The sequence below is a fragment of the Tursiops truncatus genome, chromosome 11, assembly GCF_011762595.2.
Source record: "Tursiops truncatus isolate mTurTru1 chromosome 11, mTurTru1.mat.Y, whole genome shotgun sequence".
Classification (NCBI taxonomy): Eukaryota; Metazoa; Chordata; class Mammalia; order Artiodactyla; family Delphinidae; genus Tursiops; species Tursiops truncatus.
In genome coordinates, this window is record NC_047044.1 from 94,805,448 (window position 1) to 94,828,948 (window position 23,501).

At 37.6% G+C, this 23,501-nt stretch overlaps 1 protein-coding gene, 1 long non-coding RNA gene and 1 pseudogene across 5 annotated transcripts in view; 2 read left to right on the forward strand and 1 right to left on the reverse strand.

The window, feature by feature from the left end:
- LOC109548460 (uncharacterized) overlaps nucleotides 1-23,501 on the reverse strand; it is a 115,542-nt gene that overhangs the window by 25,002 nt on the left and 67,039 nt on the right. The gene's annotated exons all lie outside the window — the stretch shown is intronic.
- Nucleotides 9,457-23,501, forward strand: part of A2M (alpha-2-macroglobulin) — a 40,399-nt gene continuing 26,354 nt past the window's right edge. The window contains exons 1-11 of the mRNA XM_019926039.3: nucleotides 9,457-9,597; nucleotides 11,806-11,989; nucleotides 14,555-14,714; nucleotides 14,876-14,928; nucleotides 16,598-16,618; nucleotides 16,883-17,051; nucleotides 17,497-17,581; nucleotides 18,910-19,030; nucleotides 19,797-19,911; nucleotides 20,058-20,167; nucleotides 22,227-22,388. Of these exons, the coding sequence (XP_019781598.2) occupies nucleotides 9,506-9,597; nucleotides 11,806-11,989; nucleotides 14,555-14,714; nucleotides 14,876-14,928; nucleotides 16,598-16,618; nucleotides 16,883-17,051; nucleotides 17,497-17,581; nucleotides 18,910-19,030; nucleotides 19,797-19,911; nucleotides 20,058-20,167; nucleotides 22,227-22,388 (1,272 nt within the window). The 5' untranslated portion in view covers nucleotides 9,457-9,505. The remainder of the gene's footprint in view (nucleotides 9,598-11,805; nucleotides 11,990-14,554; nucleotides 14,715-14,875; nucleotides 14,929-16,597; nucleotides 16,619-16,882; nucleotides 17,052-17,496; nucleotides 17,582-18,909; nucleotides 19,031-19,796; nucleotides 19,912-20,057; nucleotides 20,168-22,226; nucleotides 22,389-23,501) is intronic.
- LOC109548459 (non-histone chromosomal protein HMG-14 pseudogene) lies at nucleotides 12,018-13,792 on the forward strand (annotated as a pseudogene).

The following is a 23,501-nucleotide window of genomic DNA, read 5'->3' on the forward strand; positions in this document are numbered from 1 at the left end:
ATTTATGGGAATAAATGCCTATGATATAAAAGAAGAAAGTCATCAAATAAACAATCTAGCTTTACACTTCAAGGAACCAGAAAATGAAGAACAAACTGAACCCTTAATTAGCAGAAGAATATCATAAAAATTAGAGGAGGAATAACCGAAATAGAGAAAAGAAAAACAATTTTAAAAATCAATGAAACTAAGAGTTGTGTTTTTGAAAAGATAAAATTGACAAACCCTTAACTAGTCTAAGAAAAAAAGAGTATTCACACAATCAGAAATGAAAGAGAAGATATTACAATTATTCTCACAAATAAAAAAGATTATAAGACATTATGAGCAATTATAAACCAAAAAATTGGACAATCTAGAACAGAGAAATTTCTAGACATAAAACCTAACAAGACTGAATCATGAAACACTGCACAAATCTTTTTTTGTGTTTCAGTTGCATTTTTACCTTTCTTGAAATAATAAAGCATAATATGCCAAAAATGTTGCTTTTTTTCCATCTTCAATATTAAAATGGCTACACAAAAATTCACCAATTTTGATGTTTTTGTTTAAATGCATGCTGATATGACAGCTGACACAATACAATCTAACAAAATTGTTTCGAATGAAGTTAAAGATAACTAGGCACTACTAGAGCCATCTTACAGAAAAAAAAGAAATGAACTCTTTGGCCAACCCAATAGAAGACAGCTGCCCTAAAGCTTCCTAGGTTTCTAATATCCTTACATTAGATCAGCAAGGCCAGAACAGTCATCTTTTGGTCCAAATTCAAATTTCAAGATGGAGAATCCATATAGCCCTGTTTGGGTCAGGCATCCACCCCTGCTCTGATACACTGTGGTCAGATAGACATGATCAAGGTACAGTCATGACTTTTAGGCACCCACTTCTATGGAAAGTCCGCCTTCTCTGTAAATTGCCATCTACAACAAAAGGAGTTCACATCAACATTATGTAGCGCTTTAAGTTTACCAAGAACTTGCACATTCTTTTAACTCATTCAATTCATGTAACTGAGCAGGACCCTATGAGGCCTTCCCAGAATAGACCCCCACCCATGTCTTCTACCTGCCTTTTGTCTGTAGAAAAACTTTAGTCAAAGAATAAATCTAGGGGCTTCCCTGGTGGCGCAGTGGTTGAGAGTCCGCCTGCTGATGCAGGGGACATGGGTTCGTGTCCCGGTCTGGGAAGATCCCACTTGGCGGGGAGCGGCTGGGCCCGTGAGCCATGGCCGCTAAGCCTGCGTGTCCGGAGCCTATGCTCCGCAATGGGAGAGGCCACAACAGTGAGAGGCCCACGTACCGCAGAAAAAAAAAAAGAATAAATCTAATCAGAGAAATAAGAAAATGCAGAAAGGAAAACAGTCAAGCAAGACAAAATAATAATACTTTAGCCATTAAACAAAGTCAAGAACTTTCAGTTCTTCCTCAAGGACTATAGATGATATTCTGAGCCATGTCCTTTGAGCTGTTTTGCAGATACTGAAACCCCCACCAGGTGAAAGAAGTTAACTGTGTGCTGCCCACAAAGCACGTAGACTCCAGACTGGTTGGAACCAGAAGGTTGATGATGTTGACTCCCAATTACATCACCACCAGCCAATCAGAAGAATGCCCACCAGCTGATCACACCCTGCTCCTTGAACACTATAAGACTCCTTGCCACTCTTATGGAACACAGTACTGGAAGTCCTAGCCAGAGCAATTAGGCAAGAAAAAGAAATAAAGGCATCCAAATTGGAAAGGAAGAATAAAACTATCACTATTTAAGGATGACATGATTTTATATACAGAAAATCCTGAAGATTCCACCAAAAAAAGCTATTAGAAATAATAAATACAGTAAAGTTGCAGAGTATAAAATCAACATACAAAAATCTGTTGCATATCTACATGATAACAATGAGCTAGCAGAAATGAGCCAGAAAGCTAAGAAAACAATCCCATTTACAACTGCAACAAAAAGAATAAAATACCTAGTAATAAATTAAATCAAGGAGGTGAAAGACCTGTAAACTGAAAATTATATGACTTTGATAAAGAAATTAAAGAAGACACAAAGAAATGCAAAGATATTCCATGTTCGTGGATTGGAAGAATTAATATTGTTAAAATGTCCATATTATCTAAAGCAACCTGCAGATCCAGTGCAATCCTTATCAAAATCACAAGAACATTTTTCACAGAAATAGAACAAAAAAAATTCTAAAATTTATATGGAACCACAAAAGACCCAGACTAGCTAGAGCAATCCCGAGAAAAAAGAACAAAGCTAGAGGTATCACACTCCCTGATTTCATACACTTTGCTTCATAAATAACAATTTTACCTCGTATTATATTTGATTATTTCAAATGAAGTAACAGGAGATTGTGTGTTTATAACTTGCTATGAAAACACATAAATTTAAAAAGCAATACCATTTAAAACTTAACAGCTTTAATAGTATCTTACAAAATATATTCCATAATTTTTCTTACAAAATTTTATATTACTAGAAATTGTGTGTTATTTTAAGAACCTGTGATTCAATAACATTTGGGCATAACAAAAATCAAATAAATTAGAGCATCTAAAGCTCTTAGAACATTACTCAGCACAGTCATATAAATAGTAAGCACTATGTAATTACGAGCTATCATTACTGTTGTTGTCCATATCATCATTATCATCTAAGTAATTAAATAAAACTTGACAAATAATTTTATCTTTTCCTATTAAAATCTGATTCTATTGTTCGCTGCCAGACTAAATATAACTCTCTCAAACAAAAGTTCTGACACTGAAAAGTTCCAGAGTGAACATGAGAGTCACAGAGAACAAAGTGGGTTCATAAAGTAAAGAGTCATGAAATGACCCTATGCGTGTGTGCACGCACACACACACTCACACACACATTTTCCATTCACCAAAGGAAAACTCACCCTGAAACATATTCCCTACCTAGTCTCATATTCAAAAATAAACTGTATAGAGTTAGAGATAAAAATATGAAGCACAAATATTTAAATTAGGAAAAACATGTAGCATAGTTTTACAATTTGGGGGTACAAAAGGCCTTCCTAATCAGAAAATAAAACCCCAAGACAAAGTTAAAATACAAGCAACAGAGTTCCTACAAGTAACAGTGATATAATACATCACTAGTAATCATAAACTTGAAAAAGAAAAATATATGTCACGCACCCCTCCCTATCAGATTGGGAAATTTTTTAAAGGCATAGGAAAAATGCAGTTGTAGACATTGCTGGTAGAAGATAACTGGCAGAGTTATTTGTTTATTGGGGTATAGTTGCTTTACAATGTTGTGGTAGTTTCTGCTGTACTGCAAAGTGAATCAGCTCTATGTATACATATATCCCCTCCTTTTTGGATTTCCTTCTCATTTAAGTCACCACAGAGCATTAAGTAGAGTTCCCTGTGCTATACAGCAGGTTTTCATTAGTTACCTATTTTATACATATTAGTGTAGATATGTCAATCTCAAGCTCCCAATTCATCCCACTCCCCCTTTCCCCCCTTGGTGCCCATATGTTTGTTCTCTATGTCTGTGTCTCTATTTCTGGCAGATTCATTTCAGAAAGGGGATGTAACAGTACTATAAAAGTTTTAAATGTGTATACTCTTTTACATAGCAAATTTACAGCACAGGTTCATCATACGAAAATACTTCTACATGCCCCAAAGTATGTATATGTAAGGACAGACATTGAATTCTATTGTTTGTAATAAATTGTTTTAATTTGGGCACTAATTCCTCTGCATCACAATGTAGTGTCTAGTAAAAAAGATTAAATTTGTGAATATCAGTACTCTTTAGAAACTTAAAGGAACAAGTGGAGTTTAATTTAAAAGATAACGTGCTAGGGACTTCCCTGGCGGTCCAGTGATTAAGACCACGCTTCCATTGTAGGGGGCACAGGTTCAATCCCTGGTCAGGGGAACTAAGGGAACTAAGATCCTGCATGCTGCACAGCATGGCCAAAATAGATAAATAAAGCTTGAGAGTCATCAGATCAATCTTAAAAAATAATAAATTAAAATAAATTAAAAAAAACAAAACAAGATAAAGAACAATTTAAAAGATAACACACTAAAATTTTGATAATTTTGAGAAACTATGGCAAGTACATTGTTTAGAAACGATCTGAGGATTTGTTATGCTTTTTATCTTTGTACATTCAAATATTTTTTCTCATTAAAAATTAGAAAGGAGCATTGAGATGGCATAAATGAGAAACACTCTGATCTTTGAGAACATCTCTGTAGATACACGTTGCCGTAACTCCAAGTTTGCCCTAGATATTTACGGAAAGGTAAAGCAAGTATACTGTCTGATAGAGCGAATGTGGTATTCCAGTAACTGAGCTTTCTGATTTTTGAAAGTGGTTAATATGTAACCAGCTGAAATGTCCTTCATTATCACTTATTAGGAACTACGGGTAGCGTATGTGTAACCAGTGGTGCCATTAGAGAAACTACATTCAGTCCCCAGCAAGCACTACAGCAATACAGGGGAAACATTTTTTTCTGTTTATTTTTGTTAAGGCCCAATACCTCCTAATCTTTTTTCTCAATTCCCAAATGATTCTCCTTGTTCTATTTTAATGGCTTTTTCCTGCATTTTGCTCCCTTACCTTCTTTACCATAAACTGCCTTCCTTCTTTCCCTTACCTTCTTTTTTCTCTTAACCCTTTACCTCAGCTTTCTAACAGTAATTATTTGCTAAATGCCTCGAAACTGTGCAGAACTTGTCCAAGTTGTGTGCCGTCATTTCTGTCAAGGACTTGGTATTCAGGTAGCCTAACTTTCTTTATTTGGATGCTGCCCTACATCAAAGCCCACAGCAGACAGATGAACTAGACCTCTTTCTCAGTCATTAAGATTCAAAATATAAATATTAATTCTGACAGGTACAGTAAGGTTCACAGTTTTAAAAACGGTTCCATATAGCATCTTGTATAAAAGTACCCCTTGGAGCTGACAGGACAGATATTATTAACCCCATATTTATCTGTGAGGAAGCCGAGGCTCAGAGCAGTTAAATGAGTTACCCAGGACCTTATAATGAGTCAGAACTAGGGCTCAGGTACCCTGACAACTGATCCAGTCATTTTTTCCCCCCTCAAGCTCATTTTCTGTCTTCCCAAGAAGAGAAAGCTCTGTCTTCGTGAAGGGAGCATTTTAGATAAAACGTTCCTCTTTATCTGCGATTATACTGAAGTGGTGTCGCTTCTCCTGAGGATAATTCCGCCATCCACTTACTTAATACGTCCACCTCACGCAACCTCAAAGTTCTCTCTCTTGGGACTATCACTTCTCACTCACAGTGTTCAACCTCTCCCTTTTATTTGATCGTCAGCATTTACAGAAGCAGCATTTCATTTAAACTTGTTCAAGTCTCTCTCCTCTTAAAGAAACCTCCCTCTCAGCCCGACATCTCTGCTGAGTACTGCCCTATCATTCTCTTTCCCTTCACATAAACTCAGAAACCTCCCTCTCACTCCCCCTTGAGCTGCAGTCAGGCTCTGCTCCACACAGACCCTTAAAGCTGGGTCCCCATATTCTTCTTGTCCCTCAATTCAGCAAAAAAAAAAAAAGATCATTCGATCTATTATTTGATTTCACAGTGAGTGGCATTTGACACAAATAGCTAGGGATTCAGCAATAATCTTTACAGATGCCCTTTGTAATTTCTGATAAGGCCCCCTAATGAATGCTATTAATTATTTCTTTAAGTAATTAACCTTGCAAATAAGTGTTTAGTTATTTCTAGTTTCTTAAAATCCATTTAATTTCTGTTATGTTTTGAATCAATGTATTATAAAATGATGCAAACTTTTGAAATGATTTTTTTTAATTTTGTATGCTATTAACATTGATGTGTTGGCATAAAGCTCCAACCACTCTGACTAGTAAAAACCTTCTCTTGACCATTTTCTTAAAATGTCCCTTCTTTGGGACTCAGAGATCCCACACTCTCCTGTGTTTCTCTCTCTCTGTCTAGCCATTCGGGTTACATTTGGGTGCCCTTGCCTAACTCTGTCCTGGACTATTTTCTATTTTCATCCCATATTATCTATTTCCATGGCATCAGCTCTCCCTATAAGCTGATAAATCTCTAATCTGTACAAATAGGCCAGATCTCAGTAAACTGGTGGTGTTCAGATTGCTTTAACTTTAACCTACAATAAGAATTTTGTATATTTTCATGAGACAGTTTGCAATGTAACACTGAAATCACATTTTCACAATGTAACCTTTACATTGTGACTCAGGACACTCATAGTTAAAGATAGAGATGATAGAGATAGTAATAAAGAAAGAGAAATTATATTAGTTAGGATACAAGTTTTACTGCTCGAACAAAGATATCTCAAAATGCAAAGGCTTTTAAATAAGAGAAAGTGTTTTTCTCTTACATGAAAGTCCAAGCTAAAATGGCCTTTGGATGATTCAGGGATTCAGTCTATGCCTCCTTTTTTCTTTTTTTTTTTTTAACATCATTGTTGGAGTATAGTTGATTTACAATGGTGTGTTAGGTGCTGCTGTATAACAAAGTGAATCAGCTCTACGTATACATACATCCCCATATCTCCTCCCTCTTCAGTCTGTCCTGCTTGTTGTTCTGCCTCCCTTGACACATGGCTTCCATCTTATTACCTACAATGGAAGATGGGACAACTGCCCACATGTCCACATTCCAGCCAGTGGTAGGAAGCAAAGGGAGGCACAGAACCTAGCCCTTCCTTTTTAAATCATGAACTGAAAGTTGCATACATCACTTGCACTCACATGTCAATCACCAGAATTTAGCCGTATACCATGCCCAGCCTTAAAGGAGAAGGCTAGGAAATGAAAGTTTTCAGTGAGGCAGTTTGTGCCCAGAGAAAACTCAAGTGTTCTAGTATTAAAGACAGAATTGGAGAAGGGGTAATAGGACACAACCAAAGTTTCTGCTGCACAACATTGAAACGAATATTTCCAAAATCAATAGTTTCACTTATTCTGTTTGGTACACTGTGTTTTCTATTTTATTGTGTTCTATTACTTTTTTTTTTTTTTTTTTTTTTTTGCGGTACGTGGGCCTCTCACTGCCGTGGCCTCTCCCGTTGCGGAGCACAGGCTCCGGACACGCAGGCTCAGCGGCCATGGCTCACGGGCCCAGCTGCTCTGCGGCACGTGGGATCTTCCCGGACCGGGGCACAAACCCGCGTCCCCTGCATCGGCAGGTGGACTCTCAACCACTGCGCCACCAGGGAAGCCCTCTATTACATTTTTAAAACTCTTGGTCATGACTCACTGATCATGACATTACAACTCACTATAGATGGTGACCCATAATTTGAAAAACATTGCTTTAAACCTGCTATGTCTAATCTGATAACCAGTAGCCACATGGGCTATTGAGCTTTTGAAATGTGGCTAGTCTAAATTAATATGTGTTGTAAGTGTAGAATTCACACCAGATTTCAAAGACTTAGTATGAAAAAAGAATTTAAAGTATCTCATTAACAATTTTTATATTGATTAAATGTTGAAATGATAATGTTTTGGCAATATTGAGGTAAGTAAATTATATCATTAAAATTAATTTAATCTGTTTCTTTTTGTTTTTCAATGTGGCTACTGGAAAATGTAAAATTACATAGGAGGCTCACCTTAGATCACACTGCCTTAAGCTCTAGATGCAAATGTTAAACTCCCTACGAATATTATTACTGGACTATCCCACAAGCGCTTTCTAAAACTAGACTCTTTCTCTTCCCAACCCTCAGCCCTCTGTTCTCCTTCCCACCCTGTTTCCTGTGTTTCACTCAACGAGTTAAAGGCAATGCAAGTCACTCACTCAGTGACCAACCAGGAAAACTGAAAAGCACATTCTCCTTTACCCATCACATTCATGTATTCACTGTGTACTATAATTTTACCTCTTAAATATGATATAAATCTGTCAACCTCTATCCAATCTCATTATGAACACCCTAGCTCAAAATATCATCATTTCTCACCCATATAATTGTGCAACTCCTACCCTGCCTCCTGGATTGCCTCCTTCCAATCAGTCTTCCAAATTTCAGTAAATGTGATCTTTCCAAGAAACAAATCTGGGGAAGTCACTTCACTGATTACTCCCCAAATACCCTAGTAGTACCAACAGGTTCCTTTTTAATTTGAAGCAAGCTTGCTTCACCACTTTTCTAAGTATACAGGCATTTTCTTCATACCAAACACTTTTCATTTTACCAAACATTTCATGATGGTTTTTACTTCCTGTGCCTTTGTTTATGTCATTCCTTATGTGCTTAGAATGCACTTTTTATCTCCTACTTCCCTCTGGCTAACCACCATCCACACTCTAGAACTTGATTTACATTTTGCTTTACCTTAGATTTCCTTTCCAAGGCCCAGGTTTGCATTGTGTGTCCCTGTTCAGTGCTCCCAGAGCATCCTGAACTTCTCCAATAATGATGTCTGGCTACTGTATTTTTATTGCTTATTTGTCTGCTTTTACACCTGCAAGAATGTGCAATCTGTTTCTTCATATTTGATCATCCATCTCCATGATTTTGTATGATTCCTAGACCAACTAGGCTCAATAAACACAAAACAATCAAACAGTTGGATGAATGAATGGATGAATGGATGGGTGGATGGATGGACAGATGGATGGATGAATAAAACAGTTAACATGATTAAAGATTGAAGGGGAGTTGCACATTTAGAAGGCAGTAACAAAATGTGTTTGTATAGTAGATGATAAAGGCAATTGGTATCTTTGTTAGGCACAGTAAGTCAAAGCTTGTTTCTGAGGTCCTGCTACTTCTCCTTTCATCTTTTCACTTCCTTAATACAGGAAAATATTCCTATCATCATTCTTCCACAACCTAGCTCTTTATCTGCAATCCAGTAAAAACCCCAAGCTCAAAAAGCTATTCTTTTAACCCAATGTCTTTTGCATAGAGGACTGCTGAATTCTGAAACTGCTTCAACATCTGAGGTAGACATATCTGATGGAGGACTTGCAGGCAGACTGACTTGTAGTGAAATACCTATTTTGAGCCTGTCTTGTGTTGCTTAAATTATAGCTTCCCCTGCCAGCTATTCATGCAAGAGATGTGAGGAAAGCCATACAAGGCACTATGGGGAAGTGGAAAGGAGGGAGTAAGAGAGAGAAGGGGTTGAAAAGCCGATTAGCTGCTTTACGGTAAAACCCAGGGAAAGTGAGCACTAATGGGAATGTGGATTTTATCCCTCCAGGAATCCTATTTAGCCCACCAGGAATTAACCTTGACTGTAATTAAGTCCCTGAGAGCAATGACCCTTTCAGAGAATGTTCAAAGACCTCTACTTTGTTTAGACACCTTGTGTGGGTGGAACTTCCTGTTTACACAGAGAACAGCATAAAGCCTAGTTGCTCTGAGGAATGTTTGGGACCAGACCAATTGCAGGGAGAAAGGCACAATACAGTCTGGTCTCCTCTGGTCCCTTCTCCCTGCAGCATGGGGGAGAAGAAGAACAAACTCCTCCATCCAAGTCTTACTCTCCTTCTTCTGGTCTTCCTGCCTACAGATGCCTCAGTCTCTGGAATACCGTGAGTTTCACATAGAGCATAAACTTGAAGAGTCCTTTCCTTTATTTCAAATCCTCCTTATCATTCATTCGTCTTCCCTATGGAACTGTCACCTTCTTATCTTTAAGGTGTCTTCCAATTATGAGATTTTACAAATCTGGTTTATTCAGTCTTCACTTATTCTTAACCATTTTTCTCCAACTCTCTGGATCTCTGAATCTCTGAATCTCTAAATTCTCTGGAGATATACAAAGACTTTCTAAAGGGCATTGGAAAGTGATTCTTTTAAAGGAATCAATTTTCAGATCCTCACATTCATATTGATCTGCTTGAGACCATGCTATTTATCCTTTCTTACTTCCCCTGTCTTAATTTCCTATCTTTCACTTTAAAAGAGAAAGACAAACCTCCCTCAATCAGATGTTACTGTAGAACACTGTTCTGGAGTATAAAAATCCCTAGGGTGCCAAATAAAGGAGCAATTTGAAATACCGATGTTGATGTTGAGAAAGCAAAGGACTCTAAAGACAGGAGAAAAAATCCTTTTGCAGATCTTGTGGCGACGAATTCTTTGTTTCAACAAAATTGAAGGAAGATCTAAGGGAAATACCAGCTGATAAACAATTAGAAGCAATTCTTGATAATAGGGCACTGGGTGATCTTTGGCATGTAATGCAGAAGGAGTTACAAGAACTGGTAAAAATGATATAATTGTTTCATCTGTCATTTATTTACTTTTAAGTGAACAATTTTTCATGGTACTTATATCTACACAAACGAAAAACAGCAACAGAGTTAATGTTAGACCTTATTTAATTCTTGCAATAAGGAATATCCATCCATGGATATATAAGAACTCATTATTTTCATTAAAGATGTACTTCAAAAGTATTTTGATTTTATATATAATAAATATGAATCATAATTTGTAATATACTTATTTTGTTTTGATCAGTTGTATACTAGTAAGACTTTTGAAAACAATTCAATCCAGAAGAAAATGTTTAACATTTACAGCTTTAAGGTCACATTAAATTTAAAAGAAGAGTTGAAGTTAAATTTATATACCCACATATTTCATATATATGTGTATATATATATGCATGTGTGTATATACATATATGTATATACACACATATGTATATATAAACAAAGAAGGAAGAGTGATCCATAAAATATTTTGAAGCATAGAAATGTTAGGACAAACTTCTGTGTGGTAAATGGCATGAAAGTTCACAGAGGAAAAGGGGGAAAGATGCTAAATTTCTGATCATTACAAAAAGAACATTTTGATGTATTTTTTAAATAAATCATACTGGATATCTTATCACTATGATATTTAAGATTCGATGGGAGATGTACAAAAAAGTAATGTAAGTTTTAATTTAAAATTTCATCAAAAATAATATATTTTACTATTGTTTAAACTTGTGATAAAAAATAGATGTTTACTTGAATACATGTAAGGAGGGCGTAGTGTCTAAAAATAGGAATTCTGTGAGCAAAAATGTTAGAAAACTCAAGTGTCAATAAATTATATATGAGAGCATTGAGAAAGTTTCTGTTCTGTTCATGAGGACCCCAAATCCAATCTCTAGAAGATCACTCTTGAGTAGACCATTTTTGTCTACCCTGAGTTGAAAGGCAAATATTTAATATGCAAACATCCAGGGTTAGGTAACACACTAAGATTTCATTAGTTGCTTAACACGCTGAGACTTTAAGGACTCTCTTTAAGCCTCAGAGTGGAAAGCAAGAACTTGCCATTCCATTTTTACAGGCTTGTTTTATATATATATATAAATAAATAAAAGTTCTGTAAGTGGATTGGTTTCTGTAGTGTTCCACATGAGAACTTGCTTGCTTTTTACAGCAACCCTAATGTAAAATAGATTTACAGCATAAATATATATAATTAGCATATTTTTATTTGAATTCAGATGCTCACAGATTGATATTTGGGTTCCTTAAAGTGAGGTACACCTGCAAATGTTAACCTCTTAAAGCCTCACTTCAAGTAAAATGTTCACTGACATGGCACTGACGATGGAAAGGGGAGTAACTCCCACGCATGCCCTCCAACGGCAGAGATCAATTTCATGCTTATCAACATGTCTTCTCTTGGCATAGAACTAACGATAGTAACAAGAATTATGGCGGAAGATAGTGCTGCTGGTAATAATGCCTCGCCTCCTACACTCTCCTCTAACTGGATTCCCCCATCCCCAGGCACTACATGGTGCTGGTCCCCTCCCTGCTCCACACTGGGACCCCTGAGAAGGGCTGCCTCCTTCTGAAGCACCTGAATGAGACGGTGACCGTAAGCGCCTCCTTGGAGTCCCTCAGAGAGAACAGAAGCCTCTTTACTGATGTGGTGGCAAAGAAAGACTTATTCCACTGTGTCTCCTTCACTGTGAGTATGGCTGTTTGACTTAAAATACTTGTTTCTATCGGTTGGGAACATAGGCAACCAGAATTCAGTCAAGATAAGACTTTGAGAGGCTGGCATGGACTTCAGGAAGGAATCTAAATGTAGCGACTAAGTGTAGAAATTAAGAAGCAATGCATGAATTTCCAATATAAATAATAGTAGACCAATATTTATAGAGATATTAAAATCAACTTAATGATTAGAGAAAATTCCTATTAACCAGAAAAAAAAGAAAAGCAGTATGCACTAGACAAAGGGAAAATATGAGTTCTCCTGAAAATTAAAATGGAAAAAATACTAACAAAGAAAACTAGGCCAGTGTTTAACATAAGCCCCAGTAGTGGGCTGACAGGAACACACCACCCCATACTCTTTCTAAGAGTGAACTTGTAGAAATTACCATGAGTGACTATCCAGTAGCTCTTCAGAGTTGCCCATGTATAGAATCCTTACAGCGTACAGCCAATAATATGTTGCAGTTTCCTTTCTCATAGCCTTAAGAGATGCTTCTACCATGCTCTTTTACCACATAACATCAGTTTGGTAAAGTTCAGTGTATAAGTGAATCAAAACTGTATTAGCGAGCTCGGGCGGCGGGAGGACCGGCAGAGGCCAGGCAGCCCAGCTTCGCCAAGGCTCTCGGTGTGCGGGGCTCGCAGGCCCCCGGCACATGCCAGCCCCACCGCCACCATGGCCAAGAGGAAGGTCAGCTCCGCCGATGGGGCGGCGAAGGAGGAGCCCAAGAGGAGGCTGACAAGGCTTTCAGCGAAACCGGCTCCTGAAAAAGTGGAAACGAAGCCAAAAAAGCGGCAGGAAAGGATAAATCTTCAGACAAAAACGTGCAAACAAAAAGGAAAAGGGGAGCAAAGGGAAAACAGGCCGAAGTGGCTAACCAAGAGACTAAAGAAGACTCACCTGCAGAAAACGGAGAAACTGAAAACGAGGAGAGCCCAGCCTCTGATGAAGCAGGAGAGAAAGAAGCCAAGTCTAATGAATATCACACAGTTGGTCCTATCAGTGGTTCCCGTCTCCCTTCTTGTACAATACAGAGGAATATTTTTATCAACTATTTTGTAAATGCAAATTTTTAAGTAGCTTTAGAAACATTTTTAAAAAGGAGGGAATCCTACCTCATCCCATTTTTTAAGTGTAAATGCTTTTTTTTAAGAGGTGAAATCATTTGCTGGTTGTTTACTTTTTGGTACCACCAGAAAATAGTGGGATATTGAATGTGGCAGGCATTGTCTTGGGTGCCAGCTTAACATTCCATAGATGGGCGATATTTTATATCCTATAATACAAAGCATACTAAATGGCAGTTTGGAGTCAGTTGTGCATTTAATGCCTTGAACACTTTAAATTACTTCTCCTCCCATGTTGTTTTTGGTAGAATTATTTCCTAAAGCAAACCACTCACCCCTTGATCTTGGCTCTCCTGGTCAGAATTTTGTGCACTCTGTAACATCTTTGGTCGTGGTAGTCCAGTTCTTCTAGTAACTTTGTTAATGTGCTATGAACGATTGACAGTTTGGGTATGTAGTGTATATGATATTAAATTGTGAATTAGTGGGACTTACGATGTAACAGCATATCAATATTTGAAGGTATTGGTACTTGATAGCCTGTCAAGGAAAATTTGTCTCCAAATTTTAAGCTGGAAGGTCACTGGAATAACTGTTCAGAAAAGAATCACAACTACATGATTTTTTAGATTTTTGGTATGTATGTTAAGAATTGTGTACAAATTGAAATGTCTGTGTACTGATCCTCAAAACAACCAATAAAACATCTCAATTATGAAAGAAAAAAAAACTGTATTAGCTGATTTGCAGCAACCTGGATGGACCTGGAGATTATCATACTAAGTGAAGTAAGTCAGACAGAGAAAGACAAATATCATATGATATTGCTTATATCCAGAATCTAAAAACAAATGGATACAAATGAACTTATTTACAAAACAGAAACAGACTCACAGACTTGGAGACAAACATGGTTATCAGGGGAAGGGTGGGGAGGAGGATAGATTGAGTTTGGGATCAACACGTACACACGGCTATATTTAAAATAGATAACCAACAAGGACCTACTGTATAGCACAGGGAACTCTGCTCAATATCCTGTAATAACCTCAATGGGAAAAGGATTTGAAAAAGAATGTATAACTGAATCACCTCGCTATACACCCGAAACTAACACAACATTGTTAATCAACTCTACTCCAACATAAAATAAAAATTTTAAAATGAATAAATAAAGCAAAAACATTTTTTAAAAACCTGTATTGGCTGATCTATAAGGAGATGTGAGTATCATTTATGACCTCTCTCACTGATGTAATTTCCTCCATCCTGTGTTCTGTCTTCCCATTTGTAAATGACAGAAGTCATTCTGTCTGTGAATTCCTGTCCATGCCAAATTTCCCTGATGAGAATGAGAGAGTGAAATTAAGTAAAAGGGACAAGATTCCCAGGGAGAAGTGGGACAGGGACTGGAGGAAGAAACTTGGCAGATGAACGGGTTCTCAGGATCTCTCCTATATTTCAGATCCCAAGATCTCCATCCAATGAGGAGGTAATGTTCCTCACTATCCAAGTGAAAGGACCAACGCAAGAATTCAAGAAGCGGACCACAGTGTTGGTTAAAAATGAAGAGAGTCTGGTCTTTGTCCAGACAGACAAACCCATCTACAAACCAGAGCAGACAGGTACAAAAAGGCCTATGGTCAGGACAACTTCAAAAAAGAAAGATCTTCCTACCCTGTGTATTCCCCAGTCAAAGGAATCCTGGTTCCCTTATAGTCTGTCTTACTAGCCTATAGGCCTGGCTTCAGGTTTCCGGGACTCATGAAAAATATTTCTGTTTCAGTGAAATTTCGTGTTGTCTTGTTGGATGAAAATTTTCACCCCCTGAATGAGTTGGTAAGTGTCCTAATATCCATCTAGAATTATTATTATCTATATAAACAGGCTGAGAGTTTGTTTTTGGTGTTGGGAGAGAACCAGGGAGAGGAAGAATCTGGTACTGAAAGCAGTACTTTCTGGCATTGCCATAGTGCAAGATCCTCATTTAAAACAGTATTCTGGGTCAAGAGAGTAGCTGATTCTTTCTTGGTACTGATACTTGGTCAGTTGTCACACAAACTTACTCTTTAGAAAATTCTCAATTAGCCAAACTAGAAAGATACACTATATAATAAATAAACCATCAAAAAACTTAGGTTTAAATGACTTCTCAAAGATTCAAACTTTTTCTAAACACAAAACCCCTCCTATAAAGGAAGGGGAGTGTAATCAATGTTTGTTCCTCAAGACTAACACTCTCAATTTTAATGTAGACAAGAAACCAAAGCCTTAATTTTTCTCTCCTAGATCTAGTCCTCAACCACATTTTCTTATCTCAGAAAGAGGCAATTTTCAATGAAAAGCCAAGGACTCTGTTGACTATAGCCCCTCCGCCCCCAACTTCCTTTTCCCCTCTTAAAAGTGTTCTCTTTCCCTTGCCATAGAGTTTGCAATTCCCTGCTGATTCTGATCAAACCCATCTTTGCTAGGGGGTGAAGAAGGGAAAGGGATGGGAGAGAAAGAAGCAACTTTTCTCTTCTAGCTCCTCAGGCAAAGGATTAAGGCATATTCCTTCGTCTCACCCACATCCATTTCATCAGAAAATCATGTTAGTTTAAATATATCCAGACCATGTTTTACCACATGAATTGCTACGACCTTGTCCTGACCAGTATCACCTCTAAACAAGACTATTACAATAGCCTTGAAATTGGTCTCCTGGTTTCCACTTACACTCCTCTATCTAAAATCAAACACCTAGCCCTTCACTCTATCAGCTTAACTCTGCTTTGTTTTTATTTCTTGACATTTACCACTACCTCAAATCTATCTATCTATATCTCAAATATATATATAAAATATATGTATCTCAAATATATATGTCAAACATATATATCTCAAATATATATCTATATATATCAAAAATATATATTTCATATATGACTGTGTTTCTCATGTATCCATCCCTATTAGAATGTAAGCTCCATGAAAGCAGATCTGTTGTTCTTTTGTGCATTGCTCTGTTCATAGCACCTAGAATGATACACAGCACATGTTAGGCACTTAATAAATATTAGTTTTAAAAATGAATAAGCGTTGATAGTAGAGGAGCTATTCCCAGTCGTCCTTATTCTTAGAACTACCTAAGAATTCTGTGACCCACCTTAATATTTGGATCTGAACATGGTTACTTATAATTCCATTAGTGTTGATTTCTCAATCTGTAAAATAGCACAGCAAAGGAATGTTCTTCACTGGGATACTGTAAGCATTTAAGTCATATCAGTAAATACCATTCCTAATGAATGGCACGTATGCATTTGTTGCTCACACCCAGTAAGTACTTAACATTACTTATTAATTGCTTGTAATGGATTAATCAAAAGTTCTATAAAACTTAATCTGGAACTTTTCTGTGTTTTACTACAGATAAAGTTATTCTGCATAAGGCTGTCTTGCTTATAAATCAGAACTGCGAATATCTAAGAACAATTCTAAACTCCTTTCTCTCTCTTTTGTCTTTCAGATTCCACTAGTATATATTGAGGTAAGCAATGTGAAACATTCCATAATTAGACACAAATAATAAACTTAGGGAAAATGTTCTTATTTGAGAGATTCTTACAATATTTCAGAAACTTGTCATTAAGGGAGAAGACTTCAAACTCATGTAACACTAGATGGTTCCAAGTCATCTCCCTTCCCCACCCCTCCCCACCTCTTTGTGGATAACATAGGAGTCCCCATAGATTTCCTTTATTGTCTCTCATGCTCTGGGCTCTTTTGTAAATTACAATTACTGTGTCCACAGGACCCCAAAGGAAATCGCATCATGCAATGGCAGAACCTCAAGGTAGAGAGTGGCCTCAAGCAGTTGACCTTTCCCCTCTCATCAGAGCCCTTTCAGGGCTCCTATAAGGTGGTGGTACAGAAGGAATCAGGTGAAATGGCAGAGCACCCCTTCACCGTGGAGGAATTTGGTATGGATTATGCAAAACCATGGAACAGTTTTTTCATATTTAAACTTCTAGGGCCTAGAATTTGAGTTTCTTTGGAATTACTTTCTATTTCCCACGGGTGAGATTAGGCTTGGAGTGGAACCAATTACTTCTAATCCAATGAGGACCATCAATGATTCGTGAATAGGATGTCATATAGCATTTTTTGTAGCAATTTTTAATCTTCAAAAAAAATGTAAAACATTCTTAGTCCAGTGGAGTCTCCCATAATTCATTAAGGTTACATTGATCCATCATAGTCCTTCAACCAGGATCTCCATTTGAGAGAAAGGTGGATATATTGGAGAAGTGGGCTACCTTTTCAGGGCCCTAAAATATGATTAGAGAATTGTTATGAGAACCTGGAAATACCAATTCCCCAGAAGTTGAAAAACAATCACCAACTTCCTTTACCTCCAATCAACAGTGCTTCCTAAGTTTGAAGTGCAAGTAAGAGTGCCAAGGATAATCACCATCTTGGAAGAAGAGATGAATGTGTCAGTGTGTGGCCTGTGAGTTTATACTTTTAAAAAATCTTTGGCGAGGGGAATTATTTAAAGGAGACTCACCCTTTGGGATATTTTAACTAGCTTGTCTAGAAGCAGTGCAGCACAAATACCTTAAATACATGGGAGCATCCCCATCTCTAGAACTTTCCTCTCCTGTTGCTTTTCTATTTCCCTTCTTATTTTCTTTCATGTCCTTTCCAACATTATTATAACTATCATGGGGCAGGCAACTGTTCCTAGAGCTAAGCTATGCTAATAGGATTGATTCTGAAAGTAATAAAGCTACTCGCGCATGCACGTACACATGTACACACACAAATGAGATAGTGTTGAAGTGTAGTGACTTTCCCTTTACCAGGTTGTAAAGTAAATTCAATCATCAACAGATCATTTACTTGACCTTGGATACATAGTGGAAAAATAGCTCAGATTCAGAATTTGTAGAGATAGGCATATTACAGAAATGTCGTCTAACTCATCTGTCTACCTAAGGCATGTCACATACTTCTCTGAACTGCCATTTTCACTGATGAGAGTAGACATGATCTCACAGTCAGTCTTTTCCAACCTTGAAAATTCATGTTTCTAGGATCTTATTGCTCCCATCTCCAGCAGCCCAGCAGTAGCAGTACAGAAAGAACAGCCAGAGTGAAGAAACCAGTCCTAAAGACCTTCAGCTGGGTCCCTGCCCCAGCACTATCTCAGAGTAAGGTCACCAAGCTCCTGATCCCACAGAGCTGGTGAACCAGTACTCTTGCAAATATAGATACAGAGGGTATTTTGAATAGGGAAGGAACAAATACCCTCAAAACCACAGCAATTATCAATGATACATTTATAGCACAATCCCATTTTTGTAAAAGGTAAACAAGTAAAAGTCTATATGAACAGAGATGGCTACACATAGGAAGAGGATGATGGAAGGAGAGATACCATCATATTAATAGTTTATATTCCTAGGTAGAATTGAGAGCGTTTATTTCTTGTCTTTGTTTTGTTTTGTTGGTATTGTTTTTTCTCTTAAGATCTGGTGTAGCTTTGGCAAAAGAAAAATATTTTTTAAAAGATGAAACTGAAAATTAGAGATTAAGAAAAAAAAAAGACATGGTAAAAGAAGACTGAAGTAAATTCCAGCATGTTGCACTGGAAATTTCTAAAAGAGAAGGTTCGTTACTTAGTTTACTTGCCCTCAACACTGTATAAGCCCTGCAGAAATCAGAGGGAAGTACAGAGTCTAAAAATATACTATAGCTAAAGGGAAAATATAAACAGGTAGAAAATGGGGGTGTTCAATGTCTGATTTGATCCATTTGGCAATGTTCTTATGACAGATACACATATGGGAAGCCTGTCCCAGGACATGTGACTATAAACATGTGCAGAAAGTACAGTAACCCTTCTAACTGCTTTGGTGGAGAATCACATGCTGTCTGTGAGAAGTTCAGTCAGCAGGTATGTGGGAAACTACTCCTAGGGATTAACAGCCCAGGCACTGTTGATGAGCAGTGAGTTACAACATGGTGGTAACTCAGGAAGAGACCAATCTGTAAGAGAATTCTATGCTAGCTATAGTCGTTTTTTAAAAATCAGTGACTTAGCACAATAGGAATTATTTCTTGTAATTGTCCATTGTGGGTATTCTTGGTGCACCAAGCACCCAGGATGATTGAAGTTGAACCATCTCCAGTACCTGGTACCTAAAGCCGCCTTGAGTATCCATCCAATTATGTAAAGGAAGGAGAAAAAAGCATACAAATCTTAACCACCTTGGCTGGGAAAGGTGTCAGTTTTTCTCTCTTTCTATGAGCAAGAGCTTGTCACATGGCCCCACCTAGATGCCAGGGAGCTGGGAAACACAGTGCCCAGATGGGCAGCCACTTCCCAGCCACAGCTGTAAACTATGGAAGGGAAGCCAGGCTTCGGTGAAGAGTTAGCTGCCTGCTACAGTAAGATTACCCCTCAAGTTTTAAGGCATTTCTTCATTTCTTCACCTCATTCACTCTGGGGAATATCAGATACTAAGGAATACACCTGTCAGTTATAAGCCAGAAACTGTTGTGAGATGTAATTATAATTAATCCCCAGAGAATATTTATTGTGTTCTCATCATACAAAATTCCTAGGTTATGTTGCCTCAAAAAAAAAAAATGCCACCAGATTAACTGACCACTGATTTGTCCAGTCTTATGTTTTTGTATTTTATTTCGTCCCCTCCTAGCTAAACAGCCAGGGCTGCTTCTCGCAGCAAGTAAAGACCAAGATCTTCCAAATGAAGAGACAAGAGTTTGAAATGAAAATTGAAGTGGAGGCCAAGATTCAAGAAGAAGGAACAGGTGTGTATACCTCATGGGTATGGGAGGAAGAACAATGGACATGGATTTAGTTCCTTTGCCAAACAGTGAACTAAAAGGGAGGAAGTAGTATAAGTTCAGGGAGAGCATCCTTCCAAAAGTGAACTTATTTTTTCCTTCTTTTTCAGAGGTGGAATTAACTGGAAAAGGGACCACTGAAATAACAAGAACCATAACCAAACTCTCATTTGTGAAAGTAGACTCAGACGCTAGACGAGGGATTCCCTTCTTTGGGCAGGTGAGGTATTTTTCAATTCACAAATCAAACTGTACTCTCACCTAATACGTACAACATATTCTGCTAAAACTATACCTGGTTAATATTATCTGTTGATTAATATAATCAAGGGTATAAACCCACATAAAATAGATTTGTTCCTCTAAATTTGTACATCAAATCTATAAAAACCATTCTAAAGCACTATCAAAATTAGAAGGTTTTGGGAACAGCACTGAGTGATGTCACTCAATCTCTTTCCCATGGGGTTTACCAGGCAGTCTCAGATTTTTATAATATTTTTTCACAAAGTGTCTCGAAATTCCTGATAGCCGATCACATTATCCTTCTAACATTAACTTTGTATGGAAATGGGTGGGTAGGTGGCTTTCATTTTTATTTTGAAATATAAAAGATTCTGCTGTACCTGGTGTTTCTTTCATGGATATTACATATACATTACTTTTTCAAGTATATTTTATTTTACTCAAGTATACTTATTCAAATATATTTGTTTTATTTTAGCAAGTATATTTTAAAAACAGTACACAGAGGGGTAAAATACTGCTATTTAAAGTATACCCAGGGCTTCCCTGGTGGCGCAGTGGTTGAGAGTCCACCTGCCGATGCAGGGGACATGGGTTCGTGCCCGGGTCTGGAAAGATCCCACATGCCACGGAGCGGCTGGGCCCGTGAGCCATGGCCGCTGAGCCTGCGCGTCCGGAGCCTGTGCTCCGCAACGGGAGAGGCCACAACAGTGAGAGGCCCGCGTACCGCAAAAAAAATAATAATAATAAAGTATACCCAGATTTTAAAGATATAAATTTTTTCTCTCAGATCTACAAAAAAAATCTGCTACTGTTATTTTTCTGCTTACTGTTATAAGCAGATGTGCTAATGGACCTTTCGGACTCCAGAAGTCTGAGATGAGAGTTGTATGTACCTCCATGCGTAATTACTGTGCATCCTGTTTTTAATGGAAATATTATAAGATGTCAGCTGTGGAGAGTGTAAAAGACAGAGGGACCAGGCTCCACAAAAAGAGTAGTGGAATAAATTTTAGAATGTCTTGATTATGCTATGACAGCAAACATGTTCAGAAACTTTGGTGACTTCCTAAAATGAAAGTTCACTTCTTTAAACTTCTCAGAAGTATATTGTACTTTTTTGAGATTTTATTCCTGCTAAATAACTATCCTATTATCATAAGACTCTCTCACCAAAAGTGAAAGAATCACAATTTTGTACCTATCCTGGTATACAGCTGACATTTCATTAGCAAACTTAGATCTTGTTAATCAATTACAAATACTAATCCAAGTCTGCTGGTTGTGCTTCCTTCTACCAAAAGTAGTTTATACTGAGAAAAAAAATCACCATCTTTAAAATCTGAACTGAGCTACTAATCTTCTGGGTTCAGTATTAGCAGTAATTTGACTTTAGGCCCTTATTTAATATTCTATGCTTCTTTTCAATTTTACATTTTTCAGATGGGAAGTACCTCATAAAATCTACCTACCTTCCAAAAGTTTGCAAATCTAGGTCAAGAAGCAGATATCATATATAAAACTAGAGGAGCACACAGGACAATATATTAGCAATTACTAATATTAAATCTCAGAACACTAATCTGTAGAAAGGGAATGGTCTGCCATAAAATAAGTATTTGAGGCTCAATTAAATTTGACTAATGGGTTAAAAATTTTCATTATGGCTCTTGTGGTCTGTGACTTTCCAAAAGTTATATATAATATATAGAGTATGTCAAAATATCCACAGAATACATTTCTCAGGTCACCTCTATTATCTCCATCATTCTCTACCCTTTTACACTATTTTTCGTCTTAGGACTGATTACCACTAAATAAGTATATATTACGCATTTATTTAGCAGCTATCTCTTTTACTGGACCGTATGCTCTATGATAGAAGGAACTTTGTTTTGTTCACTGCTGTAGCCTCAATGCCTCGAACCATGTCTGACATATTGGACACACTCAATACATATTTGTAATAAAATGAATGTTTGGTGTCTATTGGATATTAGCCACATAACTGATCTGCAGCTTTTAATCTTCAGGTGCGCCTAGCGGATGGAAAAGGTGTCCCTATACCAAATAAACTCATCTTCATCACAGCAGAGGAAGCCCACTATGACTCCAACGCCACCACTGATGAGCACGGCCTGGTGCAGTTCTCCATCAACACCACCAGCATCACGGGCACCTCCCTCACTGTCAGGGTAAGTTTGGAGGGAAGTTACCAATGATGTGAAGAAGTCTTGGAAGAAAGGTTGCAACCGAAAAGTGATGGCATTTCCAAGTTGTGTTTAGTCTTAGGAAAAAAAAAATGCGAAACTAAAAACCAATTCAAGGTCAATTTTGAAAAAGTTTGTTAAAAGGAGGCAGTATAGTGTTGTGGCTAAAGTGGGGGCTCCACGTGTGCACTCGCGTGTAGCGACATGAATCGTGCAAACGCTGTGGGAAGCAGCGTGGCAGTCCCCCCAAATGAGAACTACCATATGATCCAGTATTCTAACTGCTGAGTATACCTTCAAAAGAATTGAAAACAGAATCTCAAAGGGATACTTGCACAGCCCTGTTCATAGCAGCACTATTCACAGTAGCCAAGAGGTGGAAGCAACCCAAATATCCATCAACAGATGAACAGATAAACAGAATGTGGTATATATGTACAGTGGAATAGTATTCAGCCTTAAAAAGGAAGGCTGTCACAGGCTACAGTGTGGACGAACCTTGAAGACATTATGCTAAGTGAAATATCCAGTCACAAAAAACAAATCGCGTATGACTCCACTTGCATGAGGTATCTAAAGCACTCAAAGCCATAGAAATAGAAAGTAGAATGGTGGTTGCCAGGGGTTGGGAAGAAGGAGAAATGAGGAGTTGGTATTTAATGGGGACAGTGTTTTAGTTTTGCAAGATGAAAGGATTCTGGAGATGGGCTGCATATTACTTAACACTACCAAACTGTACATTTTAAAATGGTTAAGATGGTAATTTATGTTGTGTTTTTTACCACAATTTTTTTAAGTGTAGGTTCCAGAATCAGATAAATTAGATTAAAATCCTGGCTCAACTCTATATTAAGAGCAAATAACTAAGAGTTGAGTATAGACTTCAACTACTTCACTAACTCAACTCTTGAACCAATGCTATTTACAGAAAGTGTTCTCAGACCCCTAAGGTTGCAATATTACATTTATTCATAATACCCATTTGAAACCCATCATAAATGAGGCACCTACTCTCTGATATGCAATTCTTCCGTTTCTGAGGATTAGTCTCCTCAGTGAGGTTTCATAGCTCCAATGTCTCTGTCTGAATAGGTAAAG